This window comes from Geotrypetes seraphini, chromosome 9 (genome assembly GCF_902459505.1).
Source record: "Geotrypetes seraphini chromosome 9, aGeoSer1.1, whole genome shotgun sequence".
Taxonomy (NCBI): domain Eukaryota; kingdom Metazoa; phylum Chordata; class Amphibia; order Gymnophiona; family Dermophiidae; genus Geotrypetes; species Geotrypetes seraphini.
In genome coordinates, this window is record NC_047092.1 from 31204569 (window position 1) to 31223784 (window position 19216).

Genomic DNA, 19216 nt, shown 5'->3' on the forward strand with positions numbered 1-19216 from the left:
TCTTTTTGGTACATTGATCGCTCTTCCACAATCGGCCAGAGAATCAGCCAACAGCGATCCAGTCGGTATTAGCGATTATGTTTAGTGCATCCAGGCCTTAGTGCTTTGAAAATTCACCTCTAAGCATAAAAATGAGTGTACAGGTTTCTAGAATTAGAGGGTCAATGCGGATGAAATGCAAATGCAACATTTATACTGAGCTAAAATGGGAACAAATGTTTGCAGGAGCTTCAGGACCAGCATCTGGTGGTGGTGAGGAGGGGGGACTAGGTCTATTGCTCTGTGCCCAGAAACTGTCCAAAGCTGAAGGTAGCACAGCCTGACAGTGAGCTTTGGGGCCCCCTCCCAAATTTCTGCCCTGGGACCCAGCATGTTGTTCACCCTCTCCAAGGTAGGGAGAACGAGAGGGCACTCTCTAAAGTTGAAAGGGGATAGATTCTGTACTAACGTAAGGAAGTTCTTCTTCACCCAGAGAGTGGTAGAAAACTGGAACGCTCTTCCGGAGTCTGTCATAGGGGAAAACACCCTCCAGGGATTCAAGACAAAGTTAGACAAGTTCCTGCTGAACAAGAACGTGCGCTGGTAGGGCTAGTCTCAGTTAGGGCGCTGGTCTTTGACCAGAGGGCTGCCGCGTGAACGGATTGCTGGGCACGATGGACCGCTGGTCTGACCCAGCAGCGTCAATTCTTATGTTCTTATGTCTACCATCAGCCTTGCATGGTTTAAATCCTTGCAGTGCGGGGACGAAACGAAGGATCAGACACTTCCCACTACTTCTCCTTTGAAGGACACAGTGCATCTCGTCAGATCGCTTACCTTTTATACGGATTAGGGCCTGAGGTGGACCTTTCACTGAGCACCTCTGCCGCCAGTAGCACTTTGGTAATTGCATCTTTCGTGTTCTCAAAGGCCTCCGCTGCAGAACCGACTTCCAAAAACTTCTCAAAGAAGGCCCACAGCTGTGAAATACCAAATTTTATACATCACATCTGCCAAAGTTAAAATAATTTACCAGAAACAGTAAACTATGATCTTTACATATTATTTCTTATTTTAAATCTATTTATTTGTTTGGATATAGTTCAAGGTGAGTTACTACTACGACTCCTGCTTATCATTTCTATAGTGCTGCTAGACATATGCAGTGTTGTACTTTAAACATGTATAGGGTAACCAGCCATCTGTGAAAACACAAACATGTCCTCTTGTTAGAGAACTCTCCGGGTGCCCGGATGGAATTTCCAAAACCCAGCAGTTGTCTGGGTTTTGGAAAGCTCTGGCCTTGTGTGGAGGGTCTCTGTGCATGCGCAGATAGCGTCACATGCGCCCATGCATGCCGGGAGGGCCCCGGACATGGCCCGGAGGTCAGGAATAATGTGATGAGGCTTTTGGGGGCAGGGCTTGGGGAGGAATGGGGGGCTGAGGACAGAACAGGCGGGGAACGCAAATGGAAAAAATCAAACTCCCCTACAGACAGACAGATCTGGAGGGTCAATATTAAGCTCTACAATAAAATATTAAAAAAAGCTAGGAAGAACTACTATGGAGACAAGATCCCCAGATCCAACAACTAGAACAGTGCATTGTTTAACATCTGGCGCTCCTTAACCTCCAAAAACGACTCCACCCCGCCCCCCTCTTCTCCGTCAGCTGATGTTCTAGCAAAATTCTTCTATGAAAAGGCTACTTCTCTAAGATGCTCCTTCCCGCCTACAGTCTCCTACAACTCCCTGGTGCCCACCGATTCCATCCCTACACTACCTATCTCCATCCCCATTCCAGCTGACAGATCTTGGACTACCTTTGAGCTCATCTCCGAATCGCAGGTCCTTAAACTCTGCCTCAAACTAAAAACTTGTACCTGTTCCTTGGACCCTACCTATTTGAGAAAATTCCCACACAGGCCATCGCATCTCTTACCAAACTTATAAACTCTGCCCTTCTATCGGGCCTATTCTCTTCTGAAATGGGACACATTGCTCTGACCCCACTACTAAAAAAATCTGACCTAGACCCCTCCACCCCATCCAGCTATCGTCCAATAGCAAATATCCCTCTCCTAACCAAGATGCTAGAGTCTATCGTATCTTCCCAACTCTCGTCCTACTTAGAAAGATTCTCTATTCTCCTTCCTTACCAATATGGATTCAGACCCAATTTCAGCACCGAATCCCTATTGGCCTCACTCATCTCTAAGGTTCAACAACTTCATTCCCGTAATAAGTTCGCTGTTCTTCATCAATTTGACCTTTCTGCTGCTTTTGACGTAGTCCATCATGATATTCTAGTTTTCCAACTCTCCAAGATAGGCATCAACTCCACAGTTCTAGACTGGTTCTCAAAATTCTTACATTCCCGTTCTTACACCGTTAACATGAACGGCACCTCATCCTCCCCCTGGAAATCGACATGTGAGGTTCACCTCTATCTCCTATTATTTTCAATATCTATATGTCCTCTCTGAAACTCCTCCAACTATCCCCCCTTGAATCACTTTACACTTATGCTGATGACATCCTTGTCCTCCTCGAAACGACTCAAACCTCACTAACCTCTCCGAGAACATATCCTCATGTATATCGAACCTCCAAAACTGGTCCCTCACTGTACAAATGAAACTAAACGAGTCCAAAACAAAACTACTTTGGCTCGGTCCAATATTAGACCATTTACCCACCTCCATCCCACTGTCCTCCGGCCCCACACTACAGCTTGAGTTCTCAAGCAAAGTTCTGGGCATCATCGTGGACTCCTCACTATCCTTCAATGACCACCTCCACTCCCTGGTAAAAAAATGCTTCTTTAGCCTTCATATGCTGAGGAAAGTGAGATCCTGTTTCCATCATAAAAACTTTGCCGTCCTTGTACAATCCATCATACTCTCCAGATTAGACTATTGCAACTCTATCTACTTAAGCCTAACTAAGAAAAGCCTCCTCAGACTCCAGCAAATTCAGAATGCTGCAGCTAAGCGTATTTTCGCAAAAAGTAAATTTGATCACGTCTCACCACTTCTGTCCAAGCTTCACTGGCTTCCAATAATCTCCAGGGTCCACTTCAAATGTGCCTGCCTAACCTTCAAGATCCTTCACGGCATTCTTCCTCCCGTTATTCCACTATCTTGGAATTCCTCTAATCCCAATTCCACTAGATCCTCCCAAAAATTAAAACTTTCCTTCCCGTCTATAAAAGGTATATCCCATGCTGGAAAACTAGGGACATCCCTCCCCTTTAGAATTACCGAGCTCTGGAACAACCTTACATTCCCTCTCCGAAATTCGAGTTCCCTCCAACTCTTCCGAAAACATCTGAAAACTTGACTTTTCTCAAAAATATAACACCTCCCCCCTTTCTGATACCCTAAAATCCTCTATTCCTCCTTACTCTTAATCCACAACCATCCTTTGGAGTTCCATTCTATCTTAATCCTGTAAACCGTGCCGAGCTCCATGATCGTGGAGAAGATGCGGTATACAAACCTAAGGTTTAGTTTAGTTTAGTTAGTGTGCCAAAGGTGCAACGGGGTGGGGTAGCCCTAAACATGTAAGAATTTCATTCAGGTACACTAGGTTTCTTATCTGTCCCTAGAGCAGCATTTCCCAAGTTGGTCCTGGAGTACAGAATATCCACAATGAATATGCCTAAAGAGATTTGCATACAATGGAGGCAGTGTATGCAAATCAAGTTCATGTATATTTATTGTGGGTATCCTGAAAACCTGACTGGGAAGGGAACACTCCAGGACTGACCTGGGAAATAGTGACCTAGAGGGCTCATGGTCTAAATTTGTATGAGACAACGGAGGATTAAATGACTTGCCCAAGGTAATGGGAAGTGGGATTTAAATCCAGTCTCCAGATTCTCAGCCCATTACTCTTACCATAGGGTTACCAGACATCCGGAAAAATCCAGACATGTCCTCTTTTTAGAGAGCTGTCCAGGTTCCCGGACGGACTCTCCAAAACGTGGCAGTTTATCTGGGCTTTGGAAGCTCTGGCCGCATCTGGAGATCCTTCAGTAAGCATGCGCGGATGACATCATACACGTTTGCGCATGCTGGAGGCCCTCCAGATGCGGCTGGAGGTCAGAAAAAAGAGATGTGGCTTTTGTGGGTGGAGTTAAAGGTGGAACAGGGCAAGGCTGGAGGTGGAACAGAGTGGGTGGGTTGGAGCCAGAATGGGGTGGGGCTGGGGAGAAAAACAGGTGGCGCCATTCCTCCGGGTTTCTGCTTCTTCAAATATGGTAACCCTATTCAATGTATTGTAAACCGCTTTGCATGACTCTCTTCATGAAAAGGCAGCAAATAAATCCTGATAAATAAATGACTTGGGCACTGGCATTTATATCTGACTTCAGTAGGCACAAGTCCAGTGCCCAAAAGTTGGGTGCGGGATCTGTGCCTAAGCATTATTCTATATAAGGTATGCATCCTTTATAGAATAGCACTGTTTCAGCTCCATTTATAGAATATTACCCAGAGTGCATAACTGCAAGGGAGGGGAATCATGCACATGGGCGGAGCTTGGGCAGGCAATGGGCAGGGCCCCCTCTTAAGCACATAGCTTATTAAAAATAATAATAACAGTTTATATACCGCAGGACCCTGAAGTTCTGTATGGTTTACAAAGATTAAAAGATGGTACAAATTGATTGAATTTAGCAGAGGTAAAAGCTAGTGATTAATAGCTCTAGGGATCAGTTATCGTGGAGAAAGAATTGTACTGGTCACAGCTGCCTAGATACTTCAGGAACAGATATGTTTTTAGGCGTTTCCTACATTCTTACAGACGTCCGGGGAAACCCAGTTATGTCCTCTTTTTAGAGGACCGTCTGGGTACCCAGACGGACTTTCCAAAGCCTGGTAATTTGTCCAGGATTTGGAAAGCCCTGACCTTCATCCGTGTCTGGAAGGCCTCTAAGCATGCGCCCGGAGGATGGAGAAGAACGATGAGGCTTTGTGAGGTGGGGCCGGGGGAGTAAAGGGATCAGGCTGGAGGTGGAACAGGGTGGAGCTGGAGGCGTAACAAGGCGGGGATGCGGGCGGAAGAAGGCGGGGCCATGTGTATGAGTTTCTACGTCACAAAATCTGATAACCTTAAGCTTATAGAATACTGTAAGTTATGTACTTCTCTTCTGCATGTTCTTGCCCTATGACTGCTGTAACCATGGATGTAGGTATAGAAACAGGATGGCAAATAAAGGCCAAATGGCCCATCCAGTCTGCCCAACTGCAGCATCCACAATCTCCTCTTCTTCCTATTGGCTACGGCCCTTAACATTTGCATCTCCTCTTCCTATAGGCTAAGGCTCTTTGCATCTGCATTGTGAGGTCATAGAGCTGCCCATCCGCAGTAACCATTATCTCTTTCTCTCTCTGAGAGATCCCACGTGCCTATCCCAGGCCCTCTTGAATTCAGACACAGTCTTTGTTTCCACCACCTCTTCCAGGAGACTGTTCCACACATCTACCACCCTTTCCGTAAAAAAGTATTTCCTCAGATTACTCCGGGGCCTATCACCTCTTAACTTCATCCTATGCCCTCTCATTGCAGAGTTTCCTTTCAAATGAAAGACACTCGACTCATGCACATTTATATTACGTAGGTATTTAAACGTTTCTATCATATCTCCCTTCTCCCGCCTTTCCTTCAAAGTATAACATTGAGATTTTTAAGTCTGTCGTCTGTCCCCATACGCCTTAACATGAAGACCACACACCATTTTAGTAGCCTTCCTCTGGACCGACTCAATCCTTTTTATATCTTTAAGGTGTGCTGGCTACTCAGTTTCACTAGCATTCTGGAATAGAATCTGGGCACCCAGATGCTGTTATGAAAAGACGCTCACCATGCATCCTAAATGGAGTCACCCAGTTATAGAACTGCCCCCCAAGGACACACTCCCCCTAGTGTTCATGCTGCCCTGCCACTCAAAATCTGTACATGCTCATTTGTTGACTTGATTCAAGCCTTTTGTAGAAACTGGGCTCAGCAGCAGGCACAAATGAAAGATTTTGCCTGGCAAACTGCAGTAGTCATAAACATTCGCCATGACTGTACTGGGTCACAGGGCAGATTATAGACAGTTTGGGTATTTTTTTTTTTATAATGTCAGCACAATGATCTCAGAAAACAAACATTCTGATCATGGGTTTTGGTTGACTAATAATGGCTTTGCATAGTTAATTAATCATGCCACAGTAACAATGCTTTGGCACTAGATCAAACACTGTCATGCCGGACGCTTCTGGCTTCTGGAACTCAAGCGCACGATAACTAAATTTGCCCCTCTGTGCTTCTAGGGAAGTCAGAGGTCGGAGCTTTGACCTAGCTCTGAACCCACAAGAAGGCAGCACTGGAGGAGGCTGGAAGCGCAGTCTCTGAGCAATTACTAGTACTGCCACTATTAATTATTTCTGTAGCGCTACCAGATGTACACAGCACTGTACAAAGAGGACACTCCCTGCTCGAAGGAGCTTACAATCTAAACAAGCAAGACAGACAAACAGGATGTCAAGGATACAGTTAAGGTTAAATGGAGGTTAATTTGCTGGCTAGGTTGGTGGGCAGTAAGGTTATAGATTGAAGACTGAGAACGCTGGACGTGACAGCCGAGTCTCAATCTCTGAAGGCAAGATTCTTAAAACTTTAACGCCGTCGCTAAACTGTTTTCCAGCGGTTTAGCCTGAACACATTTCAGCGGCGGATTATCAAAACGGATTATCTCTGAGGTTAGCGAGGTTTCTAGCAGTCTCCAGCAATGGGCTCTTTAACACTGAAACGAGCCCTCCAGTGGATTCTTAACAATCGCCGAGGCATTTTCGAAGAGCGGCGTCAGCTTTTGGTGACAAAAAGCAGCGGCTGGTCCGGGGGTGCCGTTACAGTGCCAGCACTTGTGTTTTGACTGTAGCTAATGAAAAAAAAAATAATGTGTATCTGTATATTTTTAGTGGAGGGTAGTCAAATCACTCTTCTTATTCACTCTTTGGTGATCTCTAAAATTGATTACTGTAACGCTCTTTTTAAGGGAATCTCTTTGAATGAAATAAAACGTCTACAAATCATTCAAAATGCTTCCATTAAGCTTATAACTAAAACTAGGAAGTTTGATCATGTAACTCCCCTTCTAAAGAATGCGCACTGGCTTCCAGTTACCACCGGATAACATACAAACTATGCATACTCACTTTCAAATCTCTCCTTAATAAAACTCCAGCATTTATATATAAATTATTAATTCCTTATTCTCCAAATAGAACATTGAGATCCAATGAACAGAATTTACTAACAATTCCATCTCTTAAGGTTATTAACACAAGACGGCAATTTATTTTCTCTGTTATCAGCACCGAATCCCTCTTAGCCTCTTCAGCACCGAATCCCTCTTAGCCTCTCTAATCTCTAAGGTGCAACAACTCCACTCTCGCAACAAATTTGCTGTTCTTCTTCAATTCGACCTCTCCGCAGCCTTCGATGTCGTCCACCACGACATCCTAATCTTCCAACTCTCCGAAATAGGCATAAGCTCCACAGTCCTAGATTGGTTCTCAAAATTCCTACGCTTCCGCTCCTACACCATTTAACACAAACGGTACCTCATCCCCCCCCCCCTGGAAGCCGAAATGTGGAGTCCCGCAAGGCTCACCTCTCTCCCCTATCCTTTTTAATATCTACATGTCCTCTCTGAAACTCCTTCATCTATCCCCCCTAGAAACTCTCTACTCCTACGCTGACGACATCCTCATCCTCCTCGAGACCGTCTCGAACCTCTCTAACCTCGCTGAGAACGTATCCACATGTATTACGAACCTCCAATCCTGGGCCCAATCTGTACAAATGAAATTGAATGAGTCCAAAACAAAACTACTTTGGCTCGGTCCAATTTCAGATCATTTACCCACCTCCATCCCACTACCTTCCGGCCCCACTCTTCAGCTTGAGTTTTCAAGCAAAGTCCTAGGCATCATCTTAGACTCCTCTCTCTCCTTCAATGATCACCTCAACTCCCTGGTAAAAAAATGCTTCTTTAGCCTCCATATGTTGAGGAAAGTAAGATCCTGCTTTCATCATTCTCATTTCGCCATCCTCGTTCAATCCACCATCCTCTCTAAACTGGACTACTGCAACTCCATCTATATAAGCCTAACTAAGAAAAACCTCCATAGACTTCAGCTAATTCAGAACGCCGCGGCCAAGCTTATTTTCGCAAAAGGCAAGTTTGATCACGTCTCCCCACTCCTCTCCAAGCTTCACTGGCTCCCAGTATACTCCAGAGTCCTCTATAAATGTGCCTGCATAGCCTTTAAGATTCTACATGGCGTCCTCCCTCCCGTTATCCCACTCTTCTGGAATTCCTCAAACCCACTCTCCACTAGATCCTCCCAAAAACTAAAACTATCTTTCCCATCTACAAAAGGTATATCCCGCACAGGAAAACTTGGAACATCCCTCCCCTTTAGAACCACAGAACTCTGGAACAACCTCTCATTCCCACTCAGAAATTCTAGCTCCCTCCAATCCTTCCGCAAACACTTGAAAACTTGGCTCTTTTCAAAAATCTAATCTCCTCCCGTTATCTAGTACCCTGTTCCCTCTCTATCTTCTCAGTCCCTCTCCTATATCCCTTTGTAGTTCCTTTCCTCTCAACCTCTGTAAACCGTGCCGAGCTCTGCGCTTGCGGAGATGGTGCGGTATACAAACCTAAGGTTTAGTTTAGTTTAGTTTAGGTACCGCACCTCAGACTTGGAACGCCCTTCCAATTTATTTAAGGGAAGAGCGCAATCTGGAGAAATTCAAAAGTAATTTAAAAACATTTCTCTTTAGAGATGCCTTTGGTAATTAACTAAACAGTTCATAGGTCAAATTATTTTTATTGTATCATATTATAGCGTTTATTTGTTTCCCTTTTTGTACTTTTCCCTTTTTGTTCTACTTTTCTATATTGATTTTGTATTTCACCTCCCTTTTTCCTTGTGTTTATGAGTTTGTTAAGTTAAACTTTTAATCCCTTATGTCGTTATACATAGTTTTGTATTGTATTGTCTCCCAGTTATTGTAATTTTAAATTGTTCATCGCTTAGAAATATGATTAAGCGATTAATCAAAAAAAACATTAAACTTGAAACTTGAAACTTGAGAGACAGGCATGTTTCATGCGCGCTTGTTAAAAGCCAATGTTTCTTCTTGTCTCGTGTGTTTCTGGCTGTGGGTCTTTGATTAAATTTTACATTAAAAACAAGATTTACCTGAATTATAGTAGTTTTTTGTAGAGAAAGGCATGTTTTATGCGCGATTGAAAAAAGACGACGTTGCTTCTCCCCTCCTTTCCCTTCCATTCGTCCAATAGTGCAGCAGGAGAGTGTGGGGGTTTTTTTTGGGGGGGGGGTTATGGTATTTTGCTGCGCGTGTGTCCATCAGCAATGGGCACATGCAAATGTAGGAAATTTTCGCTGCTGTCCGCCGATCTTATTTGCATGCGCAATTTTTTAAGAATATCTCAGGTTTTTAGATTTGGTATAAAAGCTGCAATAGCAGACCGTTGATTTTTAACATGGGTTTTTGAAAATCCTGGCCTCAGATACTTCAGCTCATCTAGAAAGGACAGCACAATATCTATACTGAAACAGGTGCAGCTGAAATGCTAATTACGTTACATTACAATTTATATATCTCAGGACTGTGACGTTTTATGCGGTTTACAAAAGAAATTGAACTGTGAGATGGATTAACATAATTACCTAAGTATTTAGTGAACAAATAAGTTTTCAGATGCCTCCTAAAATCCAAGTAGTTTGAAAGTCATGATTAAGGTATTTAAATCTTTGTCGAGCTTTGAATGCATCGTAATAAATGATGTGATCTGTATGCATGAAATAAATGATGAACTTTGTGGTTTATTCAAGTTTCAGGTTTATTTAAAATATTTGATTTGATCGCAAAATCCAAATCCAAAGCGATTTACTTTTAGTTAAAAATTAAGTTAATAAAAAAAATAAAAAAACAAGACAATTAATACAATTTTAATAAAATAATACGTTTGAAAAGGGAGGAGAGAGAAAAAAGGAATAAATACAATTCTTAAACAAATAGAAAGGGATAGGTAGAAATTAGAATGCTTACATTTTTTTCCTAGCGTTTCTTGTCCCATATGCTCACATCACAATGGTGGTTGTGACACTCTTCAGCTAAGAAAACCACAGACTTTTAACCATCAGTGGCTCCTCTTAGCTAAGCTTACCAGACATATGGCTCCGCCCCGTTCTGCACCAGATCCACCTTGTTCCATCCCATTTCGCCTCCAGCCCCACTCCCATAAAGTTTCAACTTTCTTTTCCAACCTCCGACCACGTCTGTAGGACCTCAGAGCATGCGCGGATGCATGTGATGTCATCCGCGCATGCTCAGGGGCCCTCAGATGCAACTGGGAGGTCTGGTCTTTCCAAATCCCGGACTAACTACCAGGTTTTGGAAAGTCCATCCAGACAGTCCTCTAAAAAGAAGACATGTCTGGTAACTGTAGTTTCTGATTGCTTGAGAGTTACTGTAAAAATAGTTTTGTCTCCGTTCCCACCTCACTCTCTTCCTCTCTCTGTTATCCACCCACCCTCACTTGTAGGTCCAGAATCTGTTCCTCCTTTCCCATGCTTTCTGGTCTGGATCACTTTCTCTTCCTCCCTTCACTCCCACTTTCTCTCCTCCCCTTCTCCCCCCTCTCATGGGTCTAGTATCTATCCATCCATCTCTCCTCTCCTGCACCCTGCTGGACCTGCTGAGCCCTCCCTCCACATACATTTCTGGTCCACCTACCCTTTCCGGTCTGCCCTCCCTCTCTCTGCACGGGTCTGGCCTCCTGGACCCCCCACCCCCCTCACTTACTGAAACAGAAGCGGCAGCCACTCAGTAGAGGCAGCGATGTAAGCAGGCTGCTCACAGCCAGCCCTAGTAGGGCCTTTCCTCTGCCGTATTGAAAGTGATGCATCAGAGGAAAGGCCCTGCTGGGGCTGGCCGCAAGCAGCCTGTTTTCAGCGCTGCCTCTGCTGATCGGCTGCTGCTTCAGGTAAGGGAGGGACGGAGGGAGTTTGTGGCTCAAGACCACTGTTGTTGCTGCTGCTTCGGGGCTGGAGGGAGGGATGGAGGGAGTTTGCGGCTCAGGACAGCTACTGCTGCCTCAGTACTTGCTTTGGGGCTGGAGGGAGGGGGGTTCGTAGCTCAGGATCTCTGCCACTGCTTTGGGGCTTGCTTTGGGGCTGGAGGGAGGGAGGGGGGTTCGTAACTCAGGACCTCTGCCACTGCTTTGGGTCTTGCTTCGGGAGATTCATGGTTCAGGATCTCTGCCACTGCTTTGGGGCTTGCTTTGGGGCAGGAGGGAGGGAGGAAGGAAGGAGGAGTTCACAGCTTGGGATCACTGCCACTTTTGCTTCAAGGACTGAAGAGAGGGCATTTTTGGGGGGCCAATTTTTTTTTTCTGGTTGGGTAAGAGTGTCAGTTCTTTGAGCACCGGTTAATCAGGATTCTACTGCATTTTAATTATTTTTTTTGGAAAAGCATGTATACTTTTCCAAATTCCATTCACTAAAGCAAATGACGATAACACTATCTCTTTAATTCCATTAGGTTTGCTACGTTGATTTGGATGGGAGACAAATGCCACTGATGTTTTCATATCATAACATCAGAATACATCCCTAAAAATGCTTGATCAGGCAGGCACTTCAGTGGCGTATCCTGTTTCAAAAGGATATTTTAGCTCACATGTTGTTCTGCATTTAATATTTCAAAACGCAAATACACAGGCGGGAGGGTGGACGGGATGGTGAGCAGTAGACTGATACAAAGGGGACAGGGTAGTATTAAATGGTCTGGTAGGGAACTAAAACCCCAAGTCTTTACCAATCCTCTCCCACTCCCACCCTCCATCCGCCTGAACTCTTCCTCCTTCCCATATTCTCTTTCCCCTTCACTCTACCGTTGTGATATAATCTGTGATTCGCTTTGTACTCTGACCTGCACACTCTGTTTGGACCTCATGAATGAGGCATCAGCTCCTAAAAGCTAGTGAAGAACGTATTATTAGTTCAATATGAAAGCTGCACCTTATTCTTTTTAAAAAATGTAATGACCTTTAATTTTTCCACATTCAAATAAGTTTAACACGACAGCCACACTATTTTGACTACAGAAAATTGTAAGCTAAGCAAAGTAGTATCTCGAATAGCCAGTAGAGGGTAGCAAAGACACTTTGACAGAATAACCAGGCAGCACCGCATAGGAAAAAGAGGAAGGGGGTGTATCATAGAGGTTTTGCTCTACAAGTGATAAAAATGGGATACAGGAAAAGGCTTTCCCATGCACTTGGGGCAACCCCTTTGCGACCCTGACCCGATTCACAAACCTCTTGGTCAATTCTGTCCGCACCTGATCCGATCCACGCATGCAAATGAGGGAAATGGCATGCAAATCTAGGAAGGCAGCGATTCACCAACATTTTTCAGGCACACCGACTGGGCTGGTCGATCCAAAACCAAGCAACTGATGAGGACCAGTCGCTCGCTCCTTTCCTGCTCTCTCCCGCCCTGAAATACCAGCCCTGCAGCCCTGAAAAAAACCCTACTCTCTGCCGCCCTGCCTGCCTCATGTGTTCAAGCAGCAAGCCTGCTTCTCCGTCTGCTAAACCATTGAGTCTATGGGGAAAAGTGCCACCCCAACTCTCCTGCTCTCTGCCGCCCTTCCCCGCAGTGCAGCCCCGCTTTTAAACCACGGGCTCGCACTGTGGGGAAGGGCAGGAGAGTCGGGGCGGGTTTCTTGTTCTGTTCTGTAGTCTGGCAGTTCCCCCTCCCCCATGGCTCTTTTAAAAGAGGCTGCAGCGAGTCCCATCGGGAGACAAGAACAGGCCCGGCTCAGCCCTCGACCATGTCTGCCTTCGCCTGCCATTACTTTGCCACCCCTCCCCCTTTGTTTTGACCGCACTGGTGCAGGAGAGCGACACATGCGCGGATCGCATGTACAGCCATCAATGATGGTCTGCGCATGCTTCGCGATCGGTCTTCAGCGATCCGTGGGATCGCTTGTGGCCGTGTTTCCGATTAGGTCATATGCATGGGGAGCCTGTAATGAATGGGTCGTCCAGCAAGACGTGGAAATGGATCGGAACCAGATCGGACAGGAAAGGGGGCTTTAGTGAATCTAGCCCTTGGCACTTTTATAAACTGTACACATGATTAACGAGTGCTTTTACACATACGTTTCCCTGTGCGGATTTTTCCGGATTTTCAAAGCAAAGGCGTGCTCATAAATTTGATGTGAAAATTACTCCAGGAAAACTAGTATGTAGAATACCTGCAGTTATCTGCAGAACTTAATTGACAAATTCAGCTGCTATTAGTGATAATTTGGTGTTAATTGGTGCTAACTGGTACTAATTTAGTTGTGCACATAGCTGCACTTATGAGCCCACGCTCAAAAGATTTACAGCAGAGGAAATTCTACCATGAATCCAGTACTGAACAAGCAGTGTGGCATGCTAACAGAAATGAGCATAGAAATTCATGCCACAATAAAACTGCGGCAGTAATTTGGTGCCCATTATTCTGAACTAACTCCTGTCCGTGCCTGAGCATTGATTGGCTCAGGCACTGACAGGAAAGTCAAGTCCCCCAAACCCCCAAATCAAAACAAAAAAAAAAGCATGTCACAGCACGGCAGTCCCTTACCTGAGCCCGAGCCTGAGCAGATCTAACAGGACCGGGCCCACTCCCTTACTACCTCTGGCCCTTGTGGTCTAGTAGACTCCCATAAGCCCCCAATCTGAACCGACCTTACCCCCCCCCCCAATCAGGCCAAGCCCAATCTCCTAGTCCACTTATGGGGTTGGGCCTGGCCCAGCTTGGGTCGGGGAAGGGTTGGTCAGAGAGCAGGGCAGGGTGATCGGGTTGGTGGGAGAAAAAGAGATGCCCGTAGACACCTCTTCTCTCAACTAACCCTCAATGCTGCCCCAAGCCAGGCATTAGGTTTCTGGCGCTAAAGGCACAAAACACCCTCCCCTCCCCCGCCTTTTTTTTAAGCGTATGGTGGACTTACTAGTGACTACATTTAAATGAATTTACATGCACTTAAATGTGGTCTGCGCTAATGGTTTCAGCAATGGCACTGAAACCATTACAGCATTCTGCGCAGCCCAACGCTGGTGCTATTCCAATGCTAATTGCCTCTAACACCGGCGTTAGGCTTTGAGTAGCAGCCCATTAGTCAGCATTCTGTAACCTTTGTATGCCAATTCTCTAGCAGGTAACTTGCAAGGGAATGTGGAAGGGGCATCTGTGGGACAGGAGCGCGCCCAGGACTTGGGCGCTAAGGTGAATAACCAGCAGTTGCGTGTGCAACCGTGACATTTACTTGTGGACATTTACACCAGCTATTGGTATGGTGCCAGCAGCCACATCTAAATGTTGGCAAATGGCAACTTACACTAGTATTCTATAAAGGAGTGTAGGTGTGGCCTTGTGGTTTGAGCTGCTAGCTCAGCGCTCTGAGGTTGTGAGTTCAATCCCAGCCTGCTCCTTATGGCTCTGGGCAAGTCACTTAATCCCTCCATTGCCCCAAGTACCACAGTTCGATTCTAAGCCTGCTGGGACAGATAGGGAAAATACTTAAAGAGTACCTGATTACTACTCAATGTATTGTAAACCACTTTGGGTGAATCTCGCACAGCGTTCCAGCACCCAACTTTTGGCGACCTTTAGAGAATCATCCCCATTGTACACTACTACATTATAGCAGAGTATAAAATGAAACGAAGTGGCACAAACAAGAAACAGAATGAAATGAAATTCAGGCCTTCCCCAAACATCCCTACCAGTTATCCATATGAGAGCCATGCTCCATGGTGTAATTACGCTTGATACGATCAACCTCAAAATTTCTTGAGCCTAAATCTATCAACATACTTATACATTCCTTGATTATAGCAAAAATGGACTATTGTAACTCTCTTTTACTTAATATCTCACAAAAGGAAAAAAAGAAGACTGCAAATTATTCAAAATACAGCCATTAAGCTAATCTACAATGCCAGGAAATACGATCATGTCACGCCCTTAATGATTGACTCCCATTGGCTCCCAATCAGTCATCGTATCACCTTTAAGGTGATACTTCTAGTATTTAAAACATTAACATTCAATGAGCCCCAATTTATAAGCAGAATGCTAATCCCTCATAACACCTCTAGACCTCTCCGGTCAACCTCCAAGAATCTCATAGCTGTCCCTTCTTTGAAAATAGTAGGCACCAGAAGACACGATATGTTTTCCATAATGGGTCCTCAATGGTGGAACTCATTACCTCAATATATTAAAGATGAAAGAGACATTACTTCTTTTAAAAAATCCTTAAAAACTTATCTTTTTAAAGATGCTTTTAATATTTAAATTTTTAGATATGACATAACGCTCCAGGTTTTTTAACTCTTTCCCCTCCTTAATGTTTTGCCCTTCTTTGTTTATTCCATCTAAGAAAGAATTGTAACTTTTCCCTCCTTTCCACCCCAACTCATGTTTGTTTTATTTGTAAGATTCATGTAACTTTCTTAGTTTTTTTGTAACCTAGTTTCTTTTTAGAAGGTTGTACATCGCTTAGCAAATTGAATAAGCGATCCATCAAATAATAAAAACTTGAAAAAATAATAATAATAAAAACTTGAAACTTACTAGATGATAAAAGTCCAGCCTTACCTTTATAGAAAAGTATTTTTTGCCGGGTGAGTGCCAGACAGCCCCCATAGAGTGAATAAAGGCCCGCAGGGGTGTCAACGACGTCACCAGCACATAGACTTTGAAAAGAGCAGAGGGTTCCGGAGATTGTCGAAAAGCTGGAGCAAGTGTCCAGTCCCTGGAGAAGAGGAAGCAGCGATTAATGTCGGAAATGACACTGGTGGATAGTATCTTATCCACCTCGAAAGGATGACAAAACTGAGGGATGAAGCCCAGAGGGATCATCAGTTAAGTCACCAAAGTAAAGAATGTCCATTTCTTTCACGTCACACCACAGAAAAATAATACAATTACTTGTACGAAAAGAGGAAAAAACTAAAATGGCTGGAGAGCAGAACTAGTTTGGTGTTCAAAGGGCCAGATTCTATAAACAACGCCTGAAGTTATTCAATTGGATTTAATCAGCGCCATTAATTGAAAAATGTCATTATTAGCTGGTAGGTGCCTACTTCAAGGTAGATGTCTGCTCAAAGGCGCCAACCAGAAAGTAGGTGAGGCCGGAGGGTAGATTCTGGGTCGATTTTGTGCAGTGGCATAGCAAGGGTGAGAGGTGCCCCTCCCCTGCTCTCTTCTCCACCCCCCACATCTCCACACGCTCCTTCCCCGCCCCCTCCTGCTCCGCGCTGATTCCCTTCCCCCATATCTCTGTAACATTCCTGGGGTGCGCAACAACCCCCTCAACCCGCTGTCGTGCCAGTGTCAGCTCTCCTCTGATGTCAATTCCTAGTCTAGGAAGTGACTTCACAGGAAGAGCCAACACTAGCATGACAGCAGGTTGGAGGGGTTGTTGCTCGTTCCAGGAAAGTGACATAGGTACGAGGAAAGGGAAGTGGCGTGCACATACGGCAGTGGGGGGCATGGGGGGAGGAAGGAGCAGGGGGTGGAGAAGAGGACTAAGAATGGCGCGCCCCCCCCCCCCCCGCCACTGATTTTGCGCATGGTTTGACTTAGGTGCCTATCATAGAGATACTCATTTAAGACAAGAAAGCCCTGGCATAAATGGAGTGTGCCTAAGGTTTCAACGCCTACTGGTACCTATGACCGCTTAGGCGTTGTAAGGTGTGATTCCATAAATGGCACCTAACAGATGATTGACAATGCCGCTTAAAGGCGCCTACAAGTTAGGTACCATTTATAGAATCAGGGCCAAAATGCTCCAAATTCTTGTTTGTTTACTTTATTAATCTTATTCCTAGGTTTTCTGTATAGATATTGCTCATTTTTACAAACTGATTGTGTCCCCCAATTGTTTTAAATTTCCTTCCCTGAGTCCACCTTACAAGCTGTAAGCACTGCTCTGTGGAAGGAGAAATCAGTAAATGAGGTGAATTTAAGTACAGTATCAAGAGGGTAATTTTATGCACCAAAGAATGCAGCTCATGACCACATATGCACCTAAGTCTACCTACTGCGCGTAGGCATCCTGGGGGATGTAGTTGGAGAGGAAACAGAACTGTAATTTAAGTATGTACAAGCCTAGGACATCCAAACATCCACCTTCTTTGGAGCAGGTATAAATCTGAGCATCAGCATTGGAGCTGGTTGAACACAAATATGACAAAAACCTCTAAAACACTGCAGCCATGTAATTCTTCCCAGCTATACCCTGACTCTGACCCCACCCATGCCCCGCCTCCGGACCTACCTCCTACTGATCCCAGTCCCACCATTTCACCTTTCACCATTTCCTTAGTCCTCTGTACCCTTTTGGCCCTCATCGATCCTCCACTGCATTTATCACCCTTTCAGTCCCAGCTCCATTCCTATCTATCCTTCCTTCCATTACCTCCAAGGCCATTCTTCCTGTCCTCATATTCCACCCCCACCCAGCTTCTCTCCCTTTTTTTTACCCTTTCTCTTGTACCCCACCCCAGGACCAATTTCTCTGTCATCTCTCCCCCGCCCCTTCCCACGGTATTGTAACTGTCCCCCCTCCTCATTCCAACATCTGCCACTTTAACCCTCTTCACCCAACCGTACCCCAACACCAGAGCCTGCACCAATTCAAACCTCACCCCCCAATGGTATCCTCAGACCACTCTCTCCAGCTCCTGACTCCCCCACCTACCTCCTCCCCGGCCACTGCACTGAATTTTTGGGCAGGCTTGCAATGACTTGCCCCAAAAGCTGCAAATAAAACCTTTTCCTTCAGGAAATCATCTAATCCCCTCTTGAACCCCAATACCGCAGCGGCCCTTAGATCAAAGACCAGCGCCCTAACTGAGACTAGCCCTACCAGCGTACGCTTTTGTTCACCAGGAACTTGTCTAACTTTGTCTTGAATCCCTGGAGGGTGTTTTCCCCTATGACAGATTCCGGAAGAACATTCCAGTTTTCTACCACTCTCTGGGTGAAGAAGAACTTCCTTACATTCGTATGGAATCTATCCGCCTTTCAACTTTAGAGAGTACCCTCTCGTTCTCCCTACCTTGGAGAGGGTGAACAACCTGTCCTTATCTACTAAGTCTATCCCCTTCAGTACCTTGAATGTTTCGATCATATCCTCTCTCAATCTCCTCTGTTCGAGGGAGAAGAGGCCCAGTTTCTCTAATCTTTCACTATACGGCAGCTCCTCCAGCCCCTTAACCATTTTAGTTGCTCTTATCTGGACCCTTTCAAGTCCTTCTTCATGTACAGCGACCAGTGTTGGACGTAGTATTCCAGGTGAGGGCACACCATGGCCCGGTACAGCGGCATGATAACCTTCTCCAATCTGTTTGTGATCCCCTTCTTTATCATTCCTAGCATTCTGTTCGCCCTTTTCGCCGCCACTGCACATTGTGTGGACGGCTTCATCGACTTATCGATCAGAACTCCGAAGTCCCTTTCCTGGGAGATCTCTCCCAGGACATCCTGTAGTTCAGAGGATCCTGGTAAACTTCCAACAGACCAGTGTAACAAAAGCTATCACCACTTTATCATTTGCAAGTCTTATGATCCTGGGGAAAACCAAGCATGTGAGCCCTGAAAGGATATCCCAGCACACATAGTTCCAAAATAAGCTAAAGCCTAGCTGAGCACAATTAAAGAGAAAAAGCTGTATCTCACAATCTCCTTTCATGTTCCTTAATTTACTCTTTTCTGGCCTAGGGCTAGATGCCCAAAACACGGCCGTTAAGACTGTGTGAGTTGCTGTGGCTGACTTTTTGGCTGACTTTGAAAAAACGATTGTCTTTTAAATTAGGTTTCGTTCCCATACACATCCGGGAGAGGGGAGGGGGGAGGGGATACCGCATATATATTTGATGTATGTTTACATTTCTGAGTTATACAGGGTTGGGGGATAATAATGTCTTTTAATTTCTGTAGTTCAAAAGTGCTTTGTAATGGTTTGATATGTTTCAGCTGTATATATCTAGACAACTGATCCTCTCTTCTCTCTCCCCTCTATAGCGATTAACTTATTCTATTGATCACTCTCTCCTCAAAAATGGATTTCCTGTCCTATTA

At 45.1% G+C, this 19216-nt stretch overlaps 1 protein-coding gene across 4 annotated transcripts in view; it reads right to left on the reverse strand.

Annotated features, from left to right (window-relative positions):
• The window catches only part of CPED1 (cadherin like and PC-esterase domain containing 1), a 223477-nt gene that overhangs the window by 144908 nt on the left and 59353 nt on the right, over positions 1-19216 (reverse strand). For all 4 annotated transcript variants that reach the window (XM_033958590.1, XM_033958592.1, XM_033958591.1 and 1 more), the window contains exons 6-7: positions 15728-15884; positions 817-959 (exon numbers count right to left, since the gene is read on the reverse strand). In XM_033958590.1, coding sequence (XP_033814481.1) covers positions 817-959; positions 15728-15884 — 300 coding nt within the window. The remainder of the gene's footprint in view (positions 1-816; positions 960-15727; positions 15885-19216) is intronic.